The sequence below is a fragment of the Asterias rubens genome, chromosome 15, assembly GCF_902459465.1.
Source record: "Asterias rubens chromosome 15, eAstRub1.3, whole genome shotgun sequence".
NCBI classification, from domain to species: Eukaryota; Metazoa; Echinodermata; class Asteroidea; order Forcipulatida; family Asteriidae; genus Asterias; species Asterias rubens.
Genome location: NC_047076.1, coordinates 8,185,464 through 8,213,460, shown reverse-complemented (window position 1 = coordinate 8,213,460; position 27,997 = coordinate 8,185,464). Strand labels below are relative to the sequence as shown.

General features: G+C 38.5%; 1 protein-coding gene across 1 annotated transcript; it reads right to left on the bottom strand.

Moving 5' to 3' along the window:
- Positions 1 to 7: 7 nt before the first annotated feature.
- Positions 8 to 27,997, bottom strand: LOC117300176 (putative sodium-coupled neutral amino acid transporter 11). The gene is made up of 12 exons (XM_033783897.1): positions 27,426 to 27,997; positions 20,017 to 20,164; positions 10,017 to 10,091; positions 8,559 to 8,693; positions 7,950 to 8,015; positions 7,727 to 7,827; positions 7,430 to 7,503; positions 7,217 to 7,287; positions 5,435 to 5,596; positions 4,317 to 4,429; positions 2,911 to 3,057; positions 8 to 2,030 (listed from the first exon to the last, which is right to left on the bottom strand). The coding sequence occupies exons 1-12, from the start codon at positions 27,468 to 27,470 to the stop codon at positions 1,776 to 1,778; spliced, it is 1,392 nt and encodes a 463-aa protein (XP_033639788.1). The 5' UTR covers positions 27,471 to 27,997; the 3' UTR covers positions 8 to 1,775.

Below are 27,997 nucleotides of genomic sequence, written 5' to 3'. Positions count from 1 at the left end.
TGGGAAGGGTCTATTATTTGCCTCTTTTGACCCCAGTGAGGGCGCTGTTTGAGTATGTGACGTCACATGCAAGGGGTCTATTGGCATGCCCTAGCCTTGACCAGTGCCTGCGTAACAAGACCTATTTCTCTTCTTGCATGCTAAAAGCAATGTGGTGGGCCAAAGTTCACAAAGACAAAATTTAATACTGAAAATGCCCCTAAATAACTCTACGTCCGCCCTTATTATTGCACCATCTTCACACATGATCTAGTCTGCTCCACTGACATGCATATTTTCTAGGACGGACCCCCCCCCCCCCCCCCCCCACACACACACACACACCCCACAAAAACTAAAAGGCAGTTATTTGTATATCCATTGACCTATACATACATTTTCTTTTTAGGTTAAATCATACAAATATACATACAGATAGCAATATAATAAATAAGTGTTTTAAAATATGACCAAATTTACAAGCAACTTAACACAACATATTGTAGAACATACTTTTTTTTTTTAGTACAATTCTTTTGAATAAATGCCACAGTTAGGCTATATATTTTAAATATATTATATTTAAAACACAAAAAAATCCAAATGCTGTGCATCCTGCTTTGAGGCAACCCATGTGCGCTACAATTTTAGCTGTCTGACCAATTCCAGCTTTCCCATTGGTTGATCTGGTCCATTTGGCCACACGCATGTCACATGGTACTGATGTTCATAGCTGACATAGAGGGCGTGCACAGCAGTCACATAAGAGCCCAGCATTCTTCATGTTTTGTTTTGTCGCATCAGTGCAAAAAAACGTTTTGATAGTGCAAAAATGTTCTCTCTGGCTCTAAAAGGCTCCAGATATATTTTGAGACTTTCAAACTTGCATAACTCACATAATTGCTACTTGGGAGATACGTTTTTGCACTGACACAGCGATTTCTATTGTTCTAAAAGTATATATTTAAATCTATTCAGAACCACTCGAGAATATTTACATACACAACGAGAAACATCGCAATTAAAAAGTTGTGATCCAAATGTTGTTAAAAAAATAGGGCGACTAAAATAAAAATTAAGAAAATAAAAAAATTATCCAGAAGGAAAGGCAGGTTTGTTTTTCCTCTTCTTTGGGGTCCCAAAGGAGCTCACACAACCCTATTTCCACGACTCTGCTTACTGTCGTTGGACAAAAAAAAATGCTTATAGATTCTGATATTAAAACCCCATAGGTAAGCAAGAAATTGTTGTGCGTACGACGCAAAGCGTTGCTTGCACAGCTAGCGCAAAATAGTGACTAATTCCCCAGTAAGAACCCCCCGGTAAGCAGAGCAGTGAAACTGGGCCCTGGGGTGGATTTCACAAAGAGTTAAGACAAGTGTTATATCGAGTTACGACTAGTTACATGCCTAACTTAGGACTAGCCTTCAGTTTTTTATATCTCCTAGGACTAGTCCTAACTTAGGACTTAGGACTAGTCCTAACTCTTTGCAGAATCGACCCCTGGTGTTTTAAAAAGGCTTTTGGAATATTATTTCACTGGCCAGGTGAGATTTTCATACACAACACCAAAATAAACATCTATTAAGATTGGCAGAACTGGACCCATTGATGGTTTGAGCCGTTTCGAATCCATACCACAGTTTGGGTTTAGTTGGGGGTTAGCACAAGGAATGTTAATACACAATCACCTACATATACTATCCCGTTCGGGTGATACCATAACCTCGATTGGAGACTTGTTCTTCCCATCAGGGTACTACCATACCCCGTTCGGGCACCACGAGCTAACTCCATCACGAAGAGGTATACATCGCTGTAGGTAATGCTGTGCTGTTATCGCTCATGCAGTACGGCAGATCTTTGCTGTTGCACTGCGAGCTCGACGGATCGATGAAAATGGTCACCAGGCCAAAGATGCAGACCAGACCCCCGAAGCAGAAGATGATGAGGGAGGGAACCTTGTGAAGCGCGTACCAGTGACCCTCGGCCAGACGGATGTAGCAAAGCGTGGGGAGCATGAAGACTAATGGAACAGCAGCTATTATCCCCTGTGGAATCAAGATGTCACAAAACAAAAGATTAACTGGTTTAATTAGGAGTGACTGTCAATAAAAAATATGGATAGTAGACTTGCGGGTACAACCATTTGTAAAATCTCTTTAGTTTGAGTGTTGGCTCTGAAAAGAGCCCGTTTGGTCTCGATGTTTCAAACAGCTTACTCTGTCTTCATCAGGTGGTTTTATTAAGTGTAGATGGAATGAAAAATATACAACCAAAAACAAAAGAAATAAAATGTTTGAAAACTACTTATGGTAAATCTTCTCAATCATTGTAGTGAAAACTAACATTACAGAACAGTAGCCATATGCCCCTGTGGATTGAGAATAGCATAAATGACAGTTTTATGACCGCTTCAACTTAAGGGAATGGACACTATTGGTAATTACTCAAAATAATTATTAGCATAAAACCTTACTTGGTAACGAGTAATGGGGAGAGGTTGATAGTATAAAACATTGTGAGAAACGGCTCCCTCTGAAGTGACGTAGTTTTCGAGAAAGAAGTGATTTTCCACGAATTTGATTTCGAGACCTCAGATTTAGAATTTGAGGTCTCGAAATCAACCATCTAAACGCACACAACTTCCTGAGACCAGGGTGTTGTTTTCTTTCATTTTTATCTCGCAATTTCGACGACCGATTGAGCTCAAATTTTCACAGGTTTGTTATTTTATGCATATGTTGGGATACACCAAGTGAGAAGACTGGTCTTTGACAATTGCCAATAGTGTCCACTGTCTTTAAACAATGTATGCAGTACAGCATGGAGATAACAGGTGTAAGTTGTCAGATGATAAGGATGTTCTAAATTAGCCTCTTTCTTCAACAGAGCTTTCCCGTAACCTGTTAAACTGCTTTATGTTCTTACGTTTATGGATAAGACGATTCCTAGACACGATGTGCTCATGGAGAAGCCTAGGGTTAATCCCACTAGGACGAGGGTGAGGATCAGGTGGCGTTGAATGGGCTGAGGAGAGGTCGCCCACCCATGATGCACAATGAAATTCTCAAGGACCTGTAGGATGAAATGGGATAAACTGGGCGTTAACCATAGCCTTGACAACATTTGTATGCGTCAATAGAAAAATTCATTTTTTTCGTAATGTGAATCAATGAGGCATGCACTCTCTGTTAATGTAATTGATGCAGACATTATGAATGAGAGCATTTTTAGGGATAAAATGGGATCAACTGGGCGTAAGGTACAACCTCAGCAAAATTTGTATGGTTCTATAGAGAAATTTGAATCATTGAAGCATGCCCTCCCTGTTTAAATGTAATTGATGTAGGCATTATGAAATATAGCATTTTTAGGGACAAAATTTGATAAATAAGGGAATCATTGTGCGGTGAAGAGATTTTCAACTAGTGGTTTAATCCCAACGAGGCCTGGATCTTGATAATTTTACCGAGACGAAGTCGAGGTAAATTATCAAGAACCAGGCCTCGGCGGGTTTAAACCTCTAGTTGAAAACCGATTCAACACACTTTGATTCCCATTCATAAATACCTTTTCGGTCAAAAACATCGGACACTTTTTGGTCAAAATGTAAAATAAATGCAAAAATTATAATTGTTCAATGATTTCTTTCAACACAACACCCCTCCACCCGTTGCTCTCGACCAATAGGAATAAAGAAACTGTCTTAACAGAACAGGTGCAAGCTCGCGTGTCACGCCCATGTTTCAACACTTTTTACATGTCATAAACAAAGGTTTATACACACCCACGTGACGCGCTCTCCACCAATAGGAATAGCGAAACTGTCTGAGGATTTATGAATTTGGCGTAAAGTACAGCCTTATTTAGGCATGCCCTGTTTGATTCTAATTGATGTAGGTATTATGAAAGATAGCATTTTGTAGGGATAACATGGGATAAACTGGGCGAAGGGAACAGCCTCAACAAAAAAATATAGGCTTCTACATAGAAATATGACTCATTTGCTGAGTATGGAAGAATGTGAATAATCCTGAAAATGACTTCTGGGTCCCTCTTATAACATTATATATAATAAGGTGTTCTATTTCAGGAATTTACAGACACTGTGCTCCACCAGAAATATAAAACTACTAATTTAGAGACCATTGGTTTTTTTATCTCTCTTTGGTGATTGGTTTACTTTTTTTTTTTTTTTTAAAGGCTAAAGGAGGTTTTAAGGGAGAAAAAACAGGCAGAAATCAGATTATACAGAAAAAAATGTTTTGCTTGAAGGCTATAAAGGGGATTAGTAGGGAGTAGAGGTTCGTATGTTGAAGCCATTTATAACTCACCTCTCTGCACACAAAGCACTCCAATGGGTAGGTGCAGACGATGGTGACAGCAAACACAACCCGTCCGACATTGGCCAGATCATCAGTGTGGCAGTAATTCTGCAGAACGTCACCTTTTGAAGAAAAAGTTTCCCAAAAATATCAACATCAAGTAACAAACCCCAAGGGGTGGAGTGGGTGAGGGGTTTAGACCATTTAAGTTCGTGTGGTTAAAGCCCGGTTCATACTTCTTGCGAATGCGAATGCGAAGCGAATTTGATGTGAATTTGACGTCACAACTCCTCTTTCGCTGAGATATTCGCAAGAGAGTTGAGCTCAACTGAACTCAGTGCGAATTTCGTTGTGAATTTGTAACGTCAACATTTGTATCGCATCGCATTGGCAGGAAGTATGACCCGGGCTTTAGTCTTTAGGGATTGGGTTCAAATCCTGGTCATGAGGCTTTATCCTGGAGCAAGACACCTCACTAAAATTACTTTACTAACATGTAGGGTATAAATGTGTAAATGCGAAGGTAGAGGTTGATATTGTCTTTGAAAAAATATTTGAGAGCGCCTACACAGCATGGGGTTGTATGTAAAATTAAAACAATGTTTGTGTCAAGGAATTACAGACCTACCAAGTCTCACGCATTAGGCGTGAGACTCACACATTTGGGCTCTGTCTCACGCTCACACGCACAGCAACCGTTTTCTCACGCATTGGGGCCAGACCGAGAAAAATAAAAAAAATAACGACAATACATTGCCAAATCGCGCTCGTGTGTACAAAAACACAATCTACAAAGTGTGCACAATCTTCAGATTGCACACAGTTTATCAAAATCATCAACTTGAGCTGCCGTACAAACAGGGGGCAAATTTGAAGATTGCGCACGCTTTTGCTCTCCCAGCAGGTTCAGCTAAAATTCGGCAGAGCGCAAAACGCTCATTGCGCACAAGTTTTTCCCGATTCGTTTAGCAAATTTGTTAAATGCGCTCCACTAGCGAAGACACAACAGGCAGGGGGGGGGGGGGCGGTGGTGAGCTTTGAAAAATCTCACGCATAGCTGGCCTCTGGACTTTATTATAATATAAAACTTTTAGGAATTTGTAAAATCACGATTGATGGAATTGTACCTTGGGTGTAACCAGTGAAGGTGATGAAGCCACCCAAGCCAACTAAGATGGAGAGAAAGGTTGCCATGACGACGGCCGAGTGTGTGACCTTTGACCAGTTGTGTGAGTCTGGTGTCTCCAGGGATGTGTAGACCAAGAAGGAATTATGGTGGCAGATATAGGCTGAGGTGGAGAGATGATAAAGAATAAATCAAATTGTCATGTCAAGCTGAAATCATCATTCCGATGAGACAAAAAGCAAAATACGAGTGCCTCCAATAAGCCTTTTTGAGATATGGCGGACACAATACTACAACACCAAATGGTTTGCGTAAATTTGTCTGAATACACCCAAAACCAAACAGTACACTCCTATCACGTCCGTCATACCTCAAAAAGGCTTATTTCATTTTATTTTATTTTTTTAAGATGATCTTTCCGTGAAGATCGATAGACACAAAGCTGCCAACAGCCAATCTCTCTCTCACACCATTATTGGTTTAAAGGCAGTGGACACTATTGGTAATTGTCAAAGACTAGCCTTCACAGTTGGGGTATCTCAACATATGCATAAAATAACAAACCTGTGAAAATTTGAGCTCAATCGGTCATCGAACTTGCGAGATAATAATGAAAGAAAAAAACACCCATGTCACACGAAGTTGTGTGCGTTTAGATGGTTGATTTCGAGACTTCAAGTTCTAAATTTGAGGTCTCGAAATCAAATTCATGGAAAATTACTTCTTTCTCGAAAACTATAGCACTTCAGAGGGAGCCGTTTCTCACAATGTTTTATACCATCAACCTCTCCCCATTACTCATCACCAAGAAAGGTTTTATGCTAATAATTATTTTGAGTAATTACCAATAGTTGTCACTGCCTTTAACGTAAATGATTATGAATTGAACAAATTGTGAATCAGTAACAAGACGGCAATACTTATTCTAGTCATAAGGAAACCAAAGGTTGGCTGTGGGGATTCGAACCCACAACCTTTAAATTGCAAGTGACTTTGTTTTAATTCATGCTGAATGTAAGTCAAGGACTCTCAAAAAGGCAAACTTAATCAGTATACAATAGCCAGAACCCAATGGAGAGAAGACAAGGAAGGAAGTTTCAGTTTTATAGATAAGGGAGGGAGGGAAACCTAAGAGAAATATTCCAATGGAAACCCTTGCAATCAGGTCGGGAATGAAAACCCTGTTCCATATAGTGACCCGGCGTAAAAAAAAAAAAAAATACAATAGTTGTTTGCTAATAATGATTGTAAACCCATCCCCACCAGCTGTTTGAACTATTCAACAAGATGGTCTATAAATGAATAAGTTACCGATACTCAAATATGCTTGGTAATATAATCCGTTATACTTGGTAATATAATCCGAATTGTAATGGAAAAAAAAGATACTACGCTGTTATAAAACTTAAGTAGGCCTACAACATTTACAACATAATGGTCACAACATGTGATGAAGTTTTATAACTATGTTGTCACAACTTCATACTAATTTTTTTACAATACCCAAATACAACGTGATGAAAATAGGAACACCTCATGTTAAATATTCAAAACGTTTTCATCTAATCCAATTCTGTAACATTGTATTGTGTCAGTTGGGTCCTAGTGGCCCCTTTTTGTTAGTACTAACTTTTAAGCAACAGCTACCACTGTTTTAGTGCACACTTTCCAAGTCTGAGGACCTTCACTACACAAGGGACCCCATTGTCCCTTTTATTATTGTAGGTCATCGGTTCACCGCACCCACACTAAGAAGGAAATTTCACAAACAAAATATACTTACCAAATGTAATGATCCCAATAGACTCAGTGAACTGGAAGTTAGCAAAGTTCCACGCACCATCCGTGGGCGGACTGGCAAAACAAAAAGTAAAAGATGTTTACAATTTACTTGACGTCGATTCATGTTCTGCCGCTGAAAAGTATATACTATACATGTAGGGCACCCTCTTGTGGTCATACAGATTTATGATTCCATCAGAACTGACATACTTACATGTGTAGAGTTCCGACCCTGATGTACATTATTATGATGAGCACTACAAGAAGTACAATAGATACTATGGCCACCTGCAAGAGACATATAGGAATAAATTTTAATATTTCTTTCGATAAATTAGCAAAATAATTTTTCTTCACAAAATTGGGCGTGTTGGATATTTTTAAATTCAGTAAGACAAGAGCAATCCAATGGTATCCTACACTTGGTGTTTTCGTTCAAAATGAACAAAGACATTAATTAAAAAAAATAAGTTTTGCAGACATTTATTTTAAATTTTTATAAGAAGCATACCTTAACAAGTTTGGAGACATTGCGATACAGCGAGAAGGGAAGAGAAATCAGCACCGTGATGATGCTGATGATAAAGTACCGGTTCGCAAGAACATGGTCATCTGAAAAGTAAAAGCAGTTGAAACATTAGTTTACCTACAATCCAATGCTGAGCTTCGCTTGAATACTTTGGTACTGTCTTGGTCCAATGATTTATCACTAAGGTATGAGTTATGTTACTCACCGCTCAATAATCGCTCGAACACCTTCGTGATTGTGTCACCAATGATCACATTGTAGCCGATCATCGCTTAAAAGAGAGAGAGAGAAATTAAGTAGAACTTTGTTATTTTATACCAACAGGGCAAAAATAAAGTTAAATTACACAGTTTCTATACAAATATAAACCAAATACCAGACCTCCACTCAACTAATGGCACTTACACATTGCCATTGTTTTTGGCCTTGATGCCTTGTTTTCTTCTTGGACAACTTTACAACTTCCTCAGCCAAAGGAAGTTCTTTGACAAAGAAAAACTGACAACTTCTCACTCCTTTTCCAGCAACCACATAAGCTTACAGGCAAAACGCTTTTCAGGTTGCATCTCCTGAACTCTGGAATTCAATAAAAGTTAGCTCCTCTCTAGACTAGCTCAAGTCTAATTTGAAGACACATCTTTTTGTATCTTTCTTTGTATGCAGTTTGTATTTCTTTCTGTATTTTCCGTCAAAAAAAATCTTTTGCATTCCTGGTTGCCTTTTTTCACTTTTCAAAAGCGCTTTTGAAAAAAATTTGTTCATTATTATTATTATTATTTGTTAAAGAGTGAAGTTAAGTTCTGAAGTTACTCACCCACAAACGGATAACAGAACTGGATGAAAGAGAGAAAGTAGAAACCAGGTATTCCAAGAGTGGCCTGGACGAGATCCTGGTAAGTGGTGGTTCCAGAGAGCTCACCACCACGGATCAACAGAAGAAGAGAATAATCTGGGAAAATAGGAAAATAAATGCAAAAATTATATCGTTCAATTATTTCTTTCAACACAACACCCCTGCAGCTGGAGATTGCTGTGCGCGACGCGCGTATCGCGTGATGTGGCACAACTGTCCCGGCCGTTACTCTCGACCAATAGGAATGTCACGCCCGTGTTTCAACACTTTTTATACTGGTCATTATTTAAGGTTTAAACACCCGCAAAATGACGCGCTCTCCACCCATAGGAAAAGCGAAACTGTCTTAGGTATTTATGAATGCCAAATTTTACCAAGGTACGAAGTGACTTTGGACACTTCGTACACACGACAATTCACACCTTCTTATATGACACTTAGTGACTCGGTTGACATTACAAACTGACAAACTTTGCACCAAGGAACAAAGTGACTCAAAGGTACGAAGCAGCAGAGTTACAAAGTGACTGCCATCCTCTCAGAGTTCCTTCACACGATTTTAACCCCTGTTTATTAGGCACTAAGCCTTCCTAGAGGTCGTTCAGACACAGTACTAAAGTTGGTTTAACTCATGGTTCAACCCGATCGAGTTCAACTCTGTGTGTCTGAACAGTTTTAAAGTTAGTCCGAATCGAGTTAAACCCACAAAAGATAAACCGTCCAGGGAGGGGGTTTATCTTTAGACCGCTTTGGGTATATCTTTTAACACTGTGTGTGGACAGAATAAAAAAGACCACATCCGGTTTAACTCACAACAGACGACCCATTGACCTCCGTAATCATTATGTAAACACACGGTGACCAATGAACGGGCCAATAAACAGGATGTTAGAGTGTCGGGGTTGCGTTTGTTTTGACCTCTTAAAGTCAAACATTAACCGTATCGGGTTTAACTCAGTGCTGTCTGAACGCAAGGGGATTTTATTTTTTCGACCACCCCCTGCTGCTCAAAAATTTAAACCGGTTCGGGTCTAACTTAGTACGCTGTCTGAACATACCCCTAGAACCAACTCAAACTCCTTATGAGTATGCAGCACCGACTATCATCAGTTGCTAGTCATTCACAGCAACAATCTCTACCCTCGCAGGTACCCATTTACTCAATTATCTGTGACTGCTATATGTAAATTTTGTGCATTGTCCGTGGCATATACAAGCGATAGTTTTTGTATGTTCTTCATTTTGAAACAACATCATCTGCAAAATATTTTCTCTAAGAACAAATTCTTTTAAAAAAAATGTTAGGCAAAAATCTGGCCATGCATAATTAAACCATTGAGACTAAACTTTGGCACTGTTCAACTCTGCCAGGTCCCACATTTCTCCAATTTGTTATAACTTGCTCATTATTTGTCCTACCTGTGACACCAGCTATTAGCAGAATAAGTATAATTCCCAGGGGTAGACCGGCCTTCTTCATGGCATATGGTAAACCTGCAAAAAAAATATGAATAGTTGAGATTCAAATAATTAAATACGAAGCGATCAATAAAACAACTAAACCCTGAAGCAGAATTCTCAAACACATGCTGGTATAGTTTAGACATTTATTCCAACATTGGCAACAACAAACAAATGTATCCAAATAATGTAATTTAAAGGCACTGAACGCGTTTGGTAATTGTCAAAGACCAGTATTCTCACTTGTTGTTTCCCAACATATGCATTTAAAATAACAAACCTGTGAAAATTTGGGCTCAATTCCTCATTGAAGTTGCAGGAAAATTATGAAAGAAAAAAACACCCTTGTTGTACAAAATAGTGTGCTTTCAGATAGGAATAAAAGGCTTCTGGCCAGAAGTCTTTTATAATTTTAGTGAGAAATGACCTTTCTAAAAACTAAGTTACTTCCGAGGGAGTCATTTCTCACAATGTTTAATACTATCAACAGCTCTCCATTGCTCAATACCAAGTAAAGTTTTATGCTGACCGATTAATATTTTGAGTAATTACCAAACGTGTACAATGCCTTTAAGCATTACAAACAGACTACAACATCAGTTGAAACATCATTATTACATGGTTAAGATACTCTGTTACTGTTTTTAACAATATGCAGGGGAAATGTGAAGCATAGTGCTTTAAAGGGTGGCTGCAGTGTTTTTTATTTTTTTTATTTAAACGATTAAACATGACTTTTTAAACCTGAAATATTTTTTAAATTTTTTTATTTAATGCGCAAGTATTTTAAAAGTGGTTTTCAAGAGATTAGGGGAACCCACCCCGCCCCTAAAAGGGAGCCTTAATGTGACATCATGTAGGGAACCCGAGCCGTTGCATGACTTATTCGCTAATTACGCAAGTGAGATATGTCGAGGAAAAAAAACACATTTTATTGATGTTCAATACATATATCAGAAATAAATGACAGCAAAATTAACTGTTTTATTTTAATTCACTGCAGCATGGTGCTTTAAAGTTTCCCCTGACTGGACAGACAAGACTTGGACTGGGCAAGGACAGACTGACAAATGAGACCAGTCAGATAAATAAATCGATACATTAGCATGGAGTTTCATGGACGCCACAGAGCCTGTTGCCCTGGTCTTGGTGTTGGTGTCGTGTCCCTTCAAAAGCTTCCCATAAACTTAAAAGGTTTTCCAATGGAAGTACCGTTTTCAAAATGAAAATAGCCTTGCCCCCTCAAATATGACATTACGAGGCTTGCTTAAAAGAGAGAGAAAGAGAAATAAAGTAGAACCTTGTTACTTTATAACAACCAGTTAGAAAAAAAATTAAACTACACCCAATTTGTAGACAAATTTAAACATCATTAGTGCTTTAAAGTTTTTTCCTGACTGGACAGACAAGACTTGGACTGGGCAAGGACAGACTGACAAACGAGACCAGTCAGATAAATAAATAGATACATTAGCATGGAGTTTCATGGATGCCACAGAGCCTGTTGCCCTGGTCTTGGCGTTGGTGCCGTGTCCCTTCAAAAGCTTCCCATAGACTTAAAAGGTTTTCCAATGGAAGTACCGTTTTCAAAATGAAAATGGCCTTGCCCCCTCAAATATGACATTACGAGGCTTGCAAACATAGATATGTACCATGTACAAAAAAGCATAAAACAGTCAATGCAATTTGGATTTAATATATGTTAAATTTGCATCGGGGATAAAGAATATTAATTTTGGTTTTTACCCATACACCAATGTGTGTTAGCACTGTATACTCAGTACTTTCCCGAGTCCTGTGAAAAAATATCACAGGTAGTTACTCGGGTGGGATTCGAACCCACGACCCTTGTAATTCTAGAGCAGTGTCTTACCAACTAGACTACCGAGATTGCCCGGCAGCTAGAGGCAGTTCGAATCCTATGTTTTGGCAGAGGGTACCGCAACGATATAATATGTTAAATTTGCATCGGGGATAAAGAATATTAATTTTGGTTTTTACCCATACACCGATGTGTGTGAGCAATTTGGATTGATGGCTTTTACATTCATGGTATATATTTAATCAAAACTTTCCACACGGATCAAAGGTTGAGGTTCAGGGACTATTTTTTCTCTTCTTACCAATCCTGCACAATACTCAAGTTCCCTGGAGGGTGTTTTCTATTTCTAAAGCATAATATGTTCATTAGCATAGTCCTGAATCTAATAATAAAAACCAGATTTGTATATAGCGCCATTCCATCTAGATCATGGCGCTCAATCTAACCATAGAGGAAGGTCCTAGCTCTATACAATCCAACATAATCAAACAGACATGGAGTTGGATTTTGAAGGGGGGAGGGGTGGGGTTAATATTACAACAACAAAACTTATAGCATTGTGACCCATAAGAGAACATAATGGCTGCAAGGAGCTTGTACCCAAATGCCAAGAGCGAGCCACAATATTTGGCAAATTGCTCAATCAATAGGGTCAAAACAAAGGCATGGGACCAAAATGACATTTACCTATGTTACACATGTACAGTTTGTAAACATATAACCTACAAGTACAACTTAAACAAAACACCATGTTCCTTATTTATAAACCCCTTGCATGTGACATCACAGGCTCAAAAAACTCCCTCACTGGGGTAAACAAAAACGCCCTCACTGGAGCACCAAAACGCTCTCACTGGGGTAAAAAAAAAACGCCCTCACTGGAGTAAAAAAACGCCCTCACTGGAGTAAAAAAAACGCCCTCACTGGAGTAAAAAAACGCCTTCAATGGAGTAAAAAAAAAATGCCCTCACTGGAGTAAAAAAATGCCCTCACTGAAGTAAAAAAAAAATGCCCTCACTGAGGTCAAAAAATTCCCTCACTGGAGTAAAAAAAAAATTCCCTCACTGGAGTAAAGCAAACGCCCTCACTGGAGTAAAAAAAAACGCCCTCACTGAGGTCAAAAAACGCCCTCACTGGAGTCAAAAAAACGCCCTCACTGGAGTAAAAACAAATGCCCTCACTGGAGTCAAAATACGCCCTCACTGAGGTCAAAAAACAACCTCACTGAGGTCAAAAAGCGCCCTCACTGGGGTTAAAGGAGGCAAATGATTGGACAATAGCTGTTCTTTGTGAGTGAAAATGTGGCGGTTCGCGTCATGCAAGGGGACTATTAACTTTCCTGACATTTTTCCTGAAAATAACGATGCAAAAACATAACAAGATTAGCATTCTGTGTGTGTTTGGTGATTAGTATCCAGAAATGAGTGATCTCTGACCGGTTTTAACCTTTAAAACAAGCAATGTTAAAACAACCAATGACATGACAGATAAGAGATCCTCAGTTGAAATAAATGCAAGGGATCTTTAGCATTGATAGAGTGGGTGGAGGCAGGTGTTTTGCCCACAGCAAACTTCCATAATGCTTACACAAATACATCAATAAATTACTTCCGACCAAAAATCAAATATGGGTAGACTTTCTCAAATTATAAAACATTGAAACGACCTCCTTTGAAGAAGGTGTAGTTTTAGAGAAAGAGGATATTTTGTCCCCTAAAATGTGAGTCTGACAAAGGCTTCTTTCTGTGGCATCTCAAAGCACATAATTCTATGCAGCAAAGTGTCTTATCAGATTCAGATATTTGAGCGAGAAATTACTTCTTTCTTAAAAACTACATTCCTTCAGAGGGAGCTGTTTCTCATTATGTTTCTCTATCATCATATCAACAATGTCGCACTAATCCTATCAACAATCAATTGCTTGTTGTTGTTTTTCAAAGCTGTTTTTGATGCGATCTGGTTAGGGACTGTTGTGTTTTTTATGTTTTTTGTGCAATTCTGGGTCTTTTGCCGTGTTATTTTGGGGGTCTTGTGTCGTTTGTGTATTTTAATGTTTTGTGCTTGTTAAGACCACCTATCAATTGCTTGGTTTTCTTTTAAAGCTGTTTTCGATGAGCAATGCTTTCCCGATCTGGTTAGGGACTGTTCTGTGTTTTTTTTGTGTTTTTTTGCAATTCTGGGTCTTTTGCCCTGTTATTTGCGGGTCTTGTGTCGTTGGTGTATTTGTGCTCATTATCGTTTTAACTACCTTTTTATTAAATTAACTACCAAATTGTTCATTTTTAAAGACCACAATTCAGTTTTTTGACCGCCAGTGTCTTTTATAAATATTGATGAAACAAATAAATTAATTAATAATTGGTGCCCTCCCTTTCAGAAAACGAAGCATACAGGCCTGTGTACTTTGGTCCATCTTTACACAGGCAGAAGCGTCTTCTGTGCAGCTTGACTCCCGCTGTTGTTGATCAATGCGATTCACAGTTTGTATTGATTGACTCTATTCTATTGCTTGGTTCTCATTATTCACAACCATGGCCATGTTAGATAATTGCTGTACATGTATGTGTGTATAGTATACGTATGATGGAGTATAGAGCATGCAATATTAACAAGTTATCACTTCACATTATGCACAAAGAATAACAATACTCTGATGATTCTATTTGTCGATTAACCATCTTGAGCAAGACACTTAACTATAATTTGCTTCTCTCCACCCAGGGTTAAATGGGTACCTGTGAGAGCAGAGATGGTTCTTGTGATTGATTTAGCCGAGTAGGGCATGTTAGTGTTGCACAGGCTGCATACTCCCCACCGAGGAGTTGAGATGGTTTAAAGGTTTAATTATTATTATTATAATTATTATCTTGTTTCGTTTTTCTAATTTAGTACTTTGGTGTAAACGTCAAAATATTTCTTGATCCCCCCTCGATCCCAACAGAGTATATCATAATAATATTTTGATTTTAGGAATGTGCCTCGCATCTCATCTTTCACCATTTAGAAACCATTCATTTCTGTTTAATTATCACAAAACACCCTGACAATCCTGTCTTGCTAATATTTTGTTGTTTCTTTAATCAAGTTTTGTCAGTAAAAAATTTCACAGAAAACACAAAAACAGTAAACACAAAAACTTAAAAATTAGTTTTTGTGTTAAGAAATTGGAATACTATGTTAACATACTACATTTTGTATAAATTTACAAAATGTAAGTACTTCCAACGACATGTATTTTCATTGTTTTCGAATTCATTGGGAAATTTATATCCGGACATGACCTTTACTTTGACCTCTTTATGTGAATGGAAGTAGGTCAAACCTTGCAAATGTTTGCGGCCGCTATGGGTATTTTGGCACAAGCAGCTTGTATTAATTAAAAACTACGTTTCAAGAGTTTGAAATGCAAATTGTTCCTCAGATAATTCAAACTCTGAATGAAATTTCATTGTATTCAAAACTTGTCCATAACTTTGCTGAAAACGAATATAAACGATCATTAACTAAGGAACAGATGGACTGCCAGTATCCTTTTAATATAAATATTTGTTGTGCTGGTATTATTAAGGTTTATTTCAATTGCATTTAATTTTAATGTGTTTTTTATGTGTTTGCTAGGCTTATCTCGACATTTCCCTCTAGTTATCACAAACAGCAGTAACCCTGTGTTGTTTAACGATGGGAAATATTTAAAAGAAAATTGCAAACAAATGTTTTTGATATACAATTTAAATGGTCAAAGACCAGTCTTCCCAGTTGGTGTATCTCAACATATGCATAAAATAACAAACCTGTGAAAATTTGAGCTCAATCGGTCGTCGGAGTTGCAAGATATGAATGGGAAAAACAAAAACAAAAAAAACCTTGTCACACAAAGTTGTGTGCTTTCAGATGCTTAATTTTGAGACCTCAAAAATTAATTCTGAGGTCTTGAAATCAAATTCGTGGAAAATTAATTCTTTCTAGAAAACTATGTCACTTTTGAGGGAGGTATTTCTCACAATGTTTTATACTATCCAGGGCTGACGAAAAAGGCAGAAGCTTGGACACAAATTCAAAAGTACTGTTGAAATGATGCCATTTCTACTGTTTGGTAAACCCTGCATGGGTGTTATAGAATTCAACTTCAAGGAGCTTTTGGAAACACAAACAGTTTCCAAAGCACTACTAGAGAGATTAGACCAATGTCAATACTCAATGAGGATGATGAGCAGGATTTCTTTATTTCTGGAAAAAAATATTGTCTGATTTTCTTCACCCGGCCGACATAAAAAGTCTGAATTCAGCCAAAAGTCTGAACAATCTCATCCCTGACTATCAACAGTTCTCCATTACTCGTTACCAAGTGGGGTTTTATACTAAAAATTATTTTGAGTAATTTCCAATAGTGTCCACTCCCTTCATGAAAACCTTATGTATACATCATCCTTTATAACCTGAGTGGCCCCTTAGCCAGAAATTTGTTACAGAAATGTTGTGGTACAAGCAAAAATATGTTATCATGATTGTTATTGTAGAATTCTCAAATTGACATTTTATCCAGGTACAGGTTTGTTTTGTTTTTCTCTTCAGACTCAAACTAATGTATAAATCAAAATGAGGCTGAGAGGTTAAAGGCACTGGACACTATTGGTAATTCTTTAAAATAATTGTTAGCATAAAAACTTACATGGTAACATAACTAGCGATGGAGAGCTGTTGATAGTCTCAAACATTGTGAGAAACGGCTCCATCTGAAGTAACATAGTTTACTAGTTTTCTTTAAAGAAGTAACTTCTAATTAATATATTTGAATTGAATTTGAGTATCGAATTCAAGGCATCTGAAAGCACACAACTTGTGCGGTGTTTTTTCTTCAATTGTTCTCTCCCAAGTTCGACGATCAATAGAGTTCAAGTTTTCACAGATTGGTTATTTCATGCATATATTTTGAGATACACCAAGTGAGAAGACTGGTCTTTGAAAATTACCATAGGTGTCTAGTGTCTTTTTAAACAGTCAGGTCATAGTATTCATGCTATGAGAATTGGGGTTTATTTATTGTTATTTGACACAGAGAACAAAACATAAATGGTACCTCGTATTATATACAGGTCTAATACACCCTGGGCCATGGTTGAATGTGGGAACTAATAGGCCTTGACTGAGAGACAACTTCACAAAAAATGGGGATGGGCACACTAGCCGTAAATGTGCACGCTTGTGTAGTAAGAGACAAAACTTTGTTGCTAACTAACTAGACCAGCAAACATAGAGTTTTGTGGCCGAGCGGTCTATGGCGGTGAACTCAAGTTCTGTATTTTACAAAGTATGGGTTCGAGTCCCAGCCTGGTCAGTTGCGACACTTGTGTCCTTGAGCAAGACACTTTATCCAAATTGCTTCTCTCCAACCAGACGTACAAATTATGTATTCTGGCAAGAGCTGGGAAGTAACCTGGAATAGACTGGCATCCTGTCAAGGGGAATACAAGTTTTCTCAGTCGTCTAACACCCAGGAAACTGTATATATACCGGCCTGATGAGCAATATTGGCTACAGACAGACATCATCTTGTTTTCTCTTTCTTGGTTTGACCAGCTAATGCACAAATTCCCAGTATTTGCAAAGTTGTTCATGGCGGGTCAACGGTCAAAGGCTCCTGTTTTACCAACAACTGCCACTTCAGCCCACGACCATGCCATCGCCAAAGTCAGTCATACAAGGCTTAGGACCCCATTCTTTTGATTATAACATTAATGTTAAGTGTTTATAGTACGGAAAACATTTATAACAGAGGTCTTACCACATAGTCCAGTGACAAAAACTAATCATAAAATAAATTATAAGTTTGTGAACAAAAAATGCAAAAGAAAAAGAAACTTTAAAAAACACATAATCTAAATTCTTTTTTTTTTAATAGGCTAGATAGGTCATAACTGCTTGGAATACAAAAAGAATTTCAAATTCAATGGAGTAATCTGAAAACGTTATTAAAGGCAGTGGACACTATTGGTAATTGTCAAAGACTAGCCTTCTCACTTGGTGTATCTCAACATATGCATACAATCTGTGAAAATTTGAGCTCAATCGGTCATTGAACTTGCGAGATAATAATGACAGAAAAAACACCCTTGTCACACGAAGTTGTGTGTGTTTAGATGGTTGATTTCGAGACCTCAAGTTTTAAATCTGAGGTCTCAAAATCAAATTCGTGGAAAATTACTTCTTTCTCGAAAACTATGTCACTTCAGAGGGTGCCGTTTCTCACAATGTTTTATACTATCAACCTCTCCCCATAACTCGTCACCAAGTAAGGTTTTATGCTAACTGTCCACTGCCTTTAATGAAACAGCTATACATTTGTGCGCAAATGCATTGTTTTGGAAAACACTTGAAAACCAAACCTTTTGTTTTCAAGGCGTAAATTCAAAAGTGACTCAACTTACTGTAATAACAAATCTGAGTTTTATATAGCACTAAGTCCATTGGCACTTCATAGTACTCGTTATTTAATCAACAGGTATGCAGAACGCTTGAATCATTAGACTGACCCATCTATCATACCCCCTCGTAGGGGATTCAAGTTGTGAGGGTCTACAAGGAGATGCAGAGTGTAACCTGCAGCCAATAACGCAAGAAACACAGAAGCGAATCCTTTCTCTTACGTATCAGGTTCGTTTGTTACAGTGCAGATCTCGATGTGACCTGCATATTCCACATCTCGGGGCTGCAATTGGTCATGGCTAGCGAGGGCGCTATCACACATATGCATATCACACAAGCGATAAGGCACAGGTACAATGATTCCAAAGCGGCCCCCTCCCCCTTTACCACAAACCCAGACGTACCTATAATCCCAGACCCCAGCATGCTTCAAACAAATTACTAGCTAGGTAGGATGCCCAAGCATCCCTACCCCTCTACCACAAACCCAGACGTACCTATAATCCCAGACCCCAGCATGCTGCGAACAAATTACTAGCTAGGTAGGACGCCCAAGCATCCCTTCACCCTTTACCACAAACCCAGACGTACCTATAATCCCAGACCCCAGCATGCCACAAACAAATTACTAGCTAGGTAGGACGCCCAAGCATCCCTACCCCTCTACCACAAACCCGGACGTACCTATAATCCCAGACCCCAGCATGCTACAAACAAATCACTAGCTAGGTAGGACGCCCAAGCATCCCTTCACCCTTTACCACAAACACAGACGTACCTATAATCCCAGACCCCAGCATGCCACAAACAAATTACTAGCAAGGTAGGACGCCCAAGCATCCCTACCCCTCTACCACAAACCCAGACGTACCTATAATCCCAGACCCCAGCATGCCACAAACAAATTACTAGCTAGGTAGGACGCCCAAGCATCCCTTCCCCTTTACCACAAACACAGACGCACCTATAATCCCAGACCCCAGCATGCCACAAACAAATTACTAGCTAGGTAGGACGCCCAAGCATCCCTACCCCTCTACCACAAACCCAGACGTACCTATAATCCCAGACCCCAGCATGCTACAAACAAATCACTAGCTAGGTAGGACGCCCAAGCATCCCTTCACCCTTTACCACAAACACAGACGTACCTATAATCCCAGACCCCAGCATGCTACAAACAAATTACTAGCTAGGTAGGACGCCCAAGCATCCCTTCACCCTTTACCACAAACACAGACGTACCTATAATCCCAGACCCCAGCATGCTACAAACAAATTACTAGCTAGGTAGGACGCCCAAGCATCCCTACCCCTCTACCACAAACCCAGACGTACCTATAATCCTAGACCCCAGCATGCCACAAACAAATTACTAGCTAGGTAGGACGCCCAAGCATCCCTTCACCCTTTACCACCAACCCAGACGTACAGGTATAATCCCAGACCCCAGCATGCCACAAACAAATTACTAGCTAGGTAGGACGCCCAAGCATCCCTACCCCTCTACCACAAACCCAGACGTACCTATAATCCCAGACCCCAGCATGCTACAAACAAATCACTAGCTAGGTAGGACGCCCAAGCATCCCTTCACCCTTTACTACAAACCCAGACATACCTAAATCCCAGACCCCAGCATGCTACAAACAAATTACTAGCTAGGTAGGACGCCCAAGCATCCCTTCCCCTTTACCACAAACCCAGACGTACCTATAATTCCGGATCCAAGAATGCTATTAGCGATATTGAAGCTAGCTCCTGGAATGCCACTGCGATCTTGATCCTTAGAATCATCAAGGGCTGCCTCTGCCCCTTTCTCAACCAGCTGTGCTGTGTCATGAGTCGACATCGGCATCATCTGAAAATCATCAAATTAAAACAAAACCTCAATGAATGTAGACAAATCCTGATACTTCACGGAGCCAACAAAGGGGATAGCCTCCATGCCCCCAGGGGCCAATTTCATAGCGCTAAGCATGAAATTTTGGCCTCGATAAAAACAAAATTACTAACCAAATTTCCACATGGTTTTGAGGATAAACAAACAACAGCTGAATACAAGTAACAAGCAATATATGCAAAAAATGGAAATATGGTTGGTAATCCTGTTTTTATCAAGGAAGAAATTTCATGCTTAAGCAAATTTGTATGCTTAGCAGCGCTATGAAATTGGACCCTGGCCTTGCCTTGGTGCCCTTGCCCTTTCAAAAACGAAGCAAACAGGGGTGTGTAGTCGGCCTAATAGATTGGGAAATACTTTAAAAAGTAACAACCACAAAAAACTTAATGTATTTGGTAAGAAGCACCGCAGCAGTTGATAGTATAAACTTTTTACGAATAACAATTTTACAAAGATTTTAAAAGACACATCAAAAAGAAATCTAAAGGAAACAAAATAGGTTTTACATAAATTTAAAAAAAAATGCAAATTATTCATTTTAACTTGAAATGTGCCCCTAGGGTTGTCTCACTAACAACTAACAATGTAACTCTACTCTCAAGCACCGGTAGCTTTTCCCAGAAAATAGCTGTTTCCGGGATGGCTATTCCCAGGAATTGGCAATTCTCCAGGAGTTTGCCAGGGTTAAAGACAGTGGACACTATTGGCATGATTGGTAATTGTCAAAGACCAGTCTTCTCACTTGGTGTAACTCAACATATGCATAAAATAACAAACCTGTGAAAATTTGAGCTCAATTTGTCATCGAAGTTGCGAGATAAAAATGAATGAAAAAACACCCTTGTTGTCACACGAAGTTGCGTGCTTTCAGATGCTTGATTTCGTGACGCCAAATTCTAAATCTGAGGTCTCAAAATCAAATTCGTGGAAAATTACTTCTTTCTCGAAAACTACATTACTTCAGAGGGAGCCGTTTCTCACAATGTTTTATACTATCAACCTCTCCCCATTACTTATTACCAAGTAAGGTTTATGATAATAATTATTTTAAGTAATTACCAATAGTGTCCACTGCCTTTAACAACTCAGGTTTGAAAAGTGTTCAGTCAATGTATAAGTGCCCCTTGAAACAACATTCCAGTAGGAACTGCACCCTTTGCCACAGAAACAAATTGCTTTCCCTTATAAGAAACCATGAATCTGGCAGTGTGCTCCACTTAAAACCTGTCATTATTTAGCTTAGAAACCATCACTTACATGAACTTAATGAAATAATAGGTTAAATTTATTCTGGAATTGTCTTTGTAATTTCCTTTGTAATTTTAACCCACACTGTAACACCTGTCAGGTATAAAAAACGGTTATAATGTATTTATAAATAAATACATTGCAGCTAAGAAAACAGTCAGTAAACATGAACTCTATTTAATAATAGGTTAAATTTCAGATGGAATTTTCTTTGTAATTTTAATCCACACTGTAACAAACTAACACCTGCTAGGTATAAAAAAGGCTCTAATGTATTTATACATAAACACCATTAAAGCTTAGGAAAATAATCAGTAACGTGAACTCTATGAAATAATGTTTTTAATTTCTGACAGAATTTTCTTTGTAATTTCCTTTGTAAATTTTCTAACCCACACTGTATAAAAGGTATAAAAGGGCTCTAATGTGTTTATACAAATACATTACAGCTTAGAAAACAATCAATTCAATTGTTTTATTGTCACACATTACATACAGTGAAAAATTACAAAAAATACAGAAAATCAGTAACATGAACTCTATGAAATAATAGGTTAAATTTCTGACGGAATTTTCTTCAAATGTAATTTTAACCCACACTCTAACACCTTCCAGCAGATGCTTCAAACCTCACCATCCTTTTTCAATTTTAATGGATCACCCCTATATAAATAACTAGCCATTGTACAATGACGAGAGTTATTAAAATCCTGTGGACAGCATCTGACCGCAAACCCGTCACACAATATCAGCCCATATGGTGTATACATGTCTAATACACCACCAATCAATATGATAATTTGATTTTCATTCCGCAGCGGATCAAGCAGCATGGACTGATGACGGTGGGGCGGCTGGGGGACAACGCTGGCATGCAAGGACCGTCTTCACTCTCTATTCAGGAGAATTTCCTCCCACGTAGCTTTACGATAATAAGAAATAGACACACAGAATATCAGACGGTGGATGATGCTACATTATGCACCGGTAACTAGAAACATATGAAGATGTTCACCAGCGTGTTGACTGAAACGACAAATCACCAGGCCTGATACCTCATGGAGACAACGCAGGCAACTGCCCACATGTCATTGCCTTCGTAGCCCCTTTCCTGCAGAAATGTTAATTTCCCCCATACTTTAAAGACACTGGACACTATTGGTAATTGTCAAAGACCAGTCTTCACACTTGCTGTATCGCAACATATGCATAAAATTACAAACCTGTGAAAATTTAACTCAATCGGTCGTCGAAGTTGCGAGATAATAATGAGAGAAAAAAACACCCTTGTCACACGTGTGCGCTCAGATGCTTGATTTCGAAACCTCAAGTTCCAAATCCGAGGTCTCGAAATGGAAAATTACTTCTTTCTCGAAAAACTACTCCACTTCAGAGGGAGCCATTTCTCACAATGTTTTATACTATCAACCCCTCCCCATTACTCGTTACCAAGTAAGGTTTTATGCTCATAAATGTTTTGAGTAATTACCAATAGTGTCCACTGCCTTTAAATGTGCCCTGTATTAAAAAGGAAGAAATGTTATTCCCTTTACAAGAAGGAGGTACCATTTCAAGAAAGTCTACAATAAACTCAAAGCATAATAGCTTGGAAATTATAGGCTACTGCACCAGAAGTATTTGTTGCAATTGACGAAAATGTTGTTGTTATGTTGGCGTAACCCGACCTACCGGCTTAAACAATTAGAAAACCTGTCAATTTTGTTGCTGGGAAAAAAAGAAAAAACCTACCTACCCTATATTTTTGGGCCTGTTACGCCAACATAATACATTTTTTTTAATGCCTATAATGCTGTGGCCAGAGATGCGATTGGTAGCCACTGTTACCTCGCTAAACTTAAATAGATTAGACCAATCTATGGAGCTATAATTAAACCATAAGATTAATTATTAGACGCTAGATTGTGAAAATTGATGACATTTTTGTGCTATTTTCTCAGCAATTTAACACTTTATACACCCAAAACTTTTCACATGCGACTTTACCGTATCTTTCTTTATAATTTTGCCTATAAGCATTATGTTGACAAAACCCAAACTATGGCCCTACTTATAAGCAGCTTTCGATTCATGCGCTAGACGCCTACGCTAACAAATTTAGAAAGCGTTTGCGTAGAATCCTGATGCCATTTTGATACACAGAATACTTTAGTGTGGACTCAGGTATCGTAATATCTTAATTTAATCAACTGAGTCCATTTGCATACATCTACTTGACTCTTGACATTTACACAAGTGCCAGACGTTTGATACAAAAAATCATTTTTGTCAGGATATCGACATATTTTGGCGTAAAATGATAATTTCATAAATTTGGCAAAATTTTTCACTTTTGTATTTCTTATCCCTGTGGAACACAGCCCAGGGGAGGCCGATGACATACTTTCAGAATGTGTCCCTATATCACGGGGTTTCGCTAGCCGATAAACAAATTAAGATAAATAAATCTTGATAGGCCTACTATTTTTTTCCCCACAAAAAACACATCAAGAGAAAACCATGCTCCAGATTGCATAGTACATCATAGGACAAGATAAAGGATACACACCAAGTAGAAAACATTCTGAATAGTTGTGACCTGGGCCCAATTTCATAGCGCTGCTAAGCACACAAATTTGCTTAGCATGAAATTTCTTCCTAGATAAAAACAGGATTACCAACCATTTTTCTTTTTTTTTGCATATTGCTTGTTGCTTGTTTAATACTGTTGTTTGTTTATCCTCAAAACCATGTGGAAATTTGGTTGGTAACGTTTTTATCGAGGCCAAAATTTCATGCTTTGTGCTTAGCAGCGCTATGAAATTGGCCCCTTGTTCCCATTCAGCTTGCTTCAGCCAAACGTCAACAAATTTGGGTTTAGAACGCCCCAGGGTTTAGACAAATCCTAGGCAGAACCCTGGGCAGTAACCATGTAATTGCTTTATTTGTCAGCATTAGGCCAAATAAAATAAAAACCATTTGATCGTTCCCTCCCTCATCCTTTTTTAAGGTTGCACCTTTCTTTTAAACAAAACTTTTGCTCTACTCTTTTTTTTTCCAAAAAGAGTGGTGACCCTTAAACTGAAGAATTGGTGGCCAATTTTAATTGAAATGCTTGGATGCAATCTTTGAAAGAAATAAAAATTAATAAAGCCCTAATCCTCTTCTTTTTGGAAAACTCGGACGATCAACTGTTTTTCTTTTTTTTTAACTTGGCCTTATGTCCATGTCATGTATTCTGTGAAGTGGAGTGTGACCCAAAGGTATTCTAGAATTTAACAAAGCTATTTGAGCCATTCTTTTCTTTGTACTATTGATTGGAAAAAGCAACAACCACCTTGCAATGTGCGGCACATTCATCCAAACACAGGCAGCAATGCTTACATGCTGACATAATAAACATTAACAATGGAGGAAGGAACGATGCCCAGTGTGCTGTAAACCACTTGCAGCCACTCTAATTAGATGCGCAGAGAGATGGCCGAAAGCCTACGGGGGCGACAGGCTGTGGGAATTAGTTGCAACTGAATCCACTTATATATAATACACTTAACAATGAGAGGATTTGTGTAGTCTTACCGTAGAGGATTTATGTATGGGCAGTACGGTTTATTATTATCAAGCGTCGCCCTTGTTCATTTTGTTTGCGGTTTTACTCTCCCAGACATTTACAATTCAATTTTTTTAAAGTTCTTATTTTGAGAAAAAGGCTACCTTTGTTATTTCGGGCGATTCTTACAGTAACCTTTGGACTACCTGGTTAAGAGCGCACTGAAGAGCTGTTGATATTGTAAACATTGCTAGAAAAGACAACCTTTTATGTATGTAGTTTCAGTGACAAGGGGTTATTTTTCACAGCAACGTTTCTCAGACATAGGACATGTATGAAAACACACAGTTCCATGCAACAAGGGTGTTTTTTTCTGTCAGTATTTGTTTGCAACTTGGCTGACCAGTTGAGCTCAAATTTTCACAGGTTTGTGATTTTATGCAACGAAAAATTGACAAACATTTAAAGTTCCCACAGATTTGTTTACACCTGTTTATTTTGTTTTTATATTGCGATGCGTGGGCGTGATCTATCCTACACCAACTTGGGACTTGGTCGCAGCCCTCCACTCTTTTAATGTACAAGTAACTATTTGTAATAAACCTTTTGTGACAGTACTCAATGAATATAAATGAATTTTTTCAAAATGAACAAAATAATAAACAATCAATAGGCCTATTCTGACAAGATTAAATTCTTATGGGGTTTTGAAACAAAGAAAAAGTTACTATAGAGCAGGATTTGAACCATGGACCTCTGAATTAAACGTGCCAGTGCTCTACCAACTGAGCTATGTAGTGCATGGTTGGGTCTCCCTATTTTGTGGTGCCAGTCAGAAGCCATACAACCGTTGCAGGGTTCACACCCATGCCTCCTGGCTGGCACACCAGTCTATAATATGAAATTGTGACAGCAAACCAATAATACACGTCATTTATGAAATGAAAAGAACAGTGTGGGAACCATTAGGCGCTCCTCATTGTTCCATTGTTGGGCTGCATGAAATTACAGAAACATCACATACCCAATATCAATAGAACTACTGATTTATTATATTTGGCGTGTCGTTTTGTTATTATTTTTTGGTTTGTCTGGCTGGCTGCTGGTATGTGAAAACCACTAACAGGCTGATCAAACTTCTTTTCATGTCTTCAGTTAATTGAGCATGTTCGTTCAACCGTGTTCATTTTCCAATGGATTTAACAATGGATAAGCGACCACCTCTGAAAAGTATGCTGCAGAAACACTTTACTGAAGCATCCTGAAGTAAAGGGAAAATTCAACTGTGTTTTTAGCCTTTTAGACTTTGCATGGTGCACAAAATAACTTTCAAGAAGAAGCCTCAACTCTGAGTGGAGCTTATTTTTTTCTCAATGTTTCATCACCCAGATTGCTTGACTCAATTAACTGAGCATGTTTATTCAACTGTGTTAATTTTCCAATGGGATTATAACAATGGATGAGCGGCCTTCTTTTATCCAAAGATTTTGTTGCAGAAAGAAAGTTCCTAGATAATCAACATTTTTAGGTGCAACTTTACAATAAGGTTTATCGCGAATAGCAAAATATCAAGAGAGGTTGTGTTGAACCCACACAAAGATAAAGGCGATGTGTGCGCGAATCGTGCAGGACAACATGACCACATAGCAAACTGCCCCATCTGCCTACCCATAACGCATTGCGGTTCTGCATCGCAATAAACCTTATTCACAACATCACAAAAATATTGCCACTTGCGATTGATTTTAGGACATTGCATGCGTCTTTGCATACATGCGCATAATAATATAACGACAACAAACAATGTCTGCTCACATTATAGTTTCACGACATCCCACATGTCTGTGTGCATACAAATGCCACATAATTTTCAGCAGTATGCAATGTCTGTTCAGGGCACCATAGATCATTGTTTGTTTTTTTGTTCTTTAAATGATCCATATCCTGCCACCACTTTCTCACTCACCTTTAACAAAAAAAAAGAGTATATCATTTGAGTTAGATATTGCTACTCTAGTACTACATACTAGGCCTAGAGTAGACACTAACTAATTTAATAATAACAAATTTCATAACGAATGAAAAAGTGGTGGCAGGATACAACATTTTTCCTTACTAACTTAGCAAGTGAAAAGTGAGGAAAACCTGTAAAAATTGCAATCATAATAATAATAATATTTAAAAACAAACAAATTTAGTTATTGAATATTTCAATGAACATGATGATGATCACGCTACATGTCTGACTGATGACATTGTCATTGACAAGTTACTTCATGTAGAAAGTCAAGAAACTAGTCGACACCCGGCCCCCAGGTAAATACAAATAAACGAAGAACGCAACAATACAATACAAAGCTAGTATTTTGCAGAGAGGTTTATTGTGTTTCTTTTTTCTTTCCATCTTTTGTTTTTTTAATTTACCTCATTGCTGGCTATGTGCGTCTTCTCGGTTGGGCTTTCCGCCATGATGATTGATGATGAATCGACGAGACGACCTCTTCACGTCAAAAGGACAACTTCCCGACTGCAAAATCCTTAAATTTGTCTCTTGCGTCTATCTCCTGCCAACAAGATGGTATGAAATGCAGCACAAACCCAACTCAAAGAGACATCCACAGGGAGATGAAAGCAGTCAGCAGCAGAGCAGGCAGAGGAGATGGTGGTGTCACTCGACCGTGAAGAATTAATTAGAAGCGCAGGATCACGGCGCTCGGAGGAGGTCGAGGAGGCAGAACTGGCAGAGTATTTTGCACACTGCGGTCGTCGATGTTGTATTTACCTTTGCTCTCAGTTCGGTAAAGCCTGGATGCAATGTATCTGAAGATGACGAGGGAAATAAATTATGACAAATGATGAACCTAGACCAAGTCAGCCCAATGCTCCAGATTCGGATAAACACTTGTTTGTCAAACCATCTCTGTCCTTACTCTATGGTCAAACACACATTAAGATGAGGATCACTGCTGATTAAAAATTCACCGGGCGGTCGGTAC

What these genes read in the sequence shown, in the direction of transcription:
- LOC117300176 (XM_033783897.1), bottom strand. Translation starts at nt 27,470, where the DNA reads ATGGCGGAAAGCCCAACCGAGAAGACGCACATAGCCAGCAATGAG. An exon ending in ATGTCTCCAAACTTGTTAAG is followed by an intron (nt 7,504 to 7,726) that starts GTATGCTTCTTA and finishes TGTCTCTTGCAG; the next exon opens with GTGGCCATAGTATCTATTGT. An exon ending in GAATCGTCTTATCCATAAAC is followed by an intron (nt 2,031 to 2,910) that starts GTAAGAACATAA and finishes TTGATTCCACAG; the next exon opens with GGGATAATAGCTGCTGTTCC.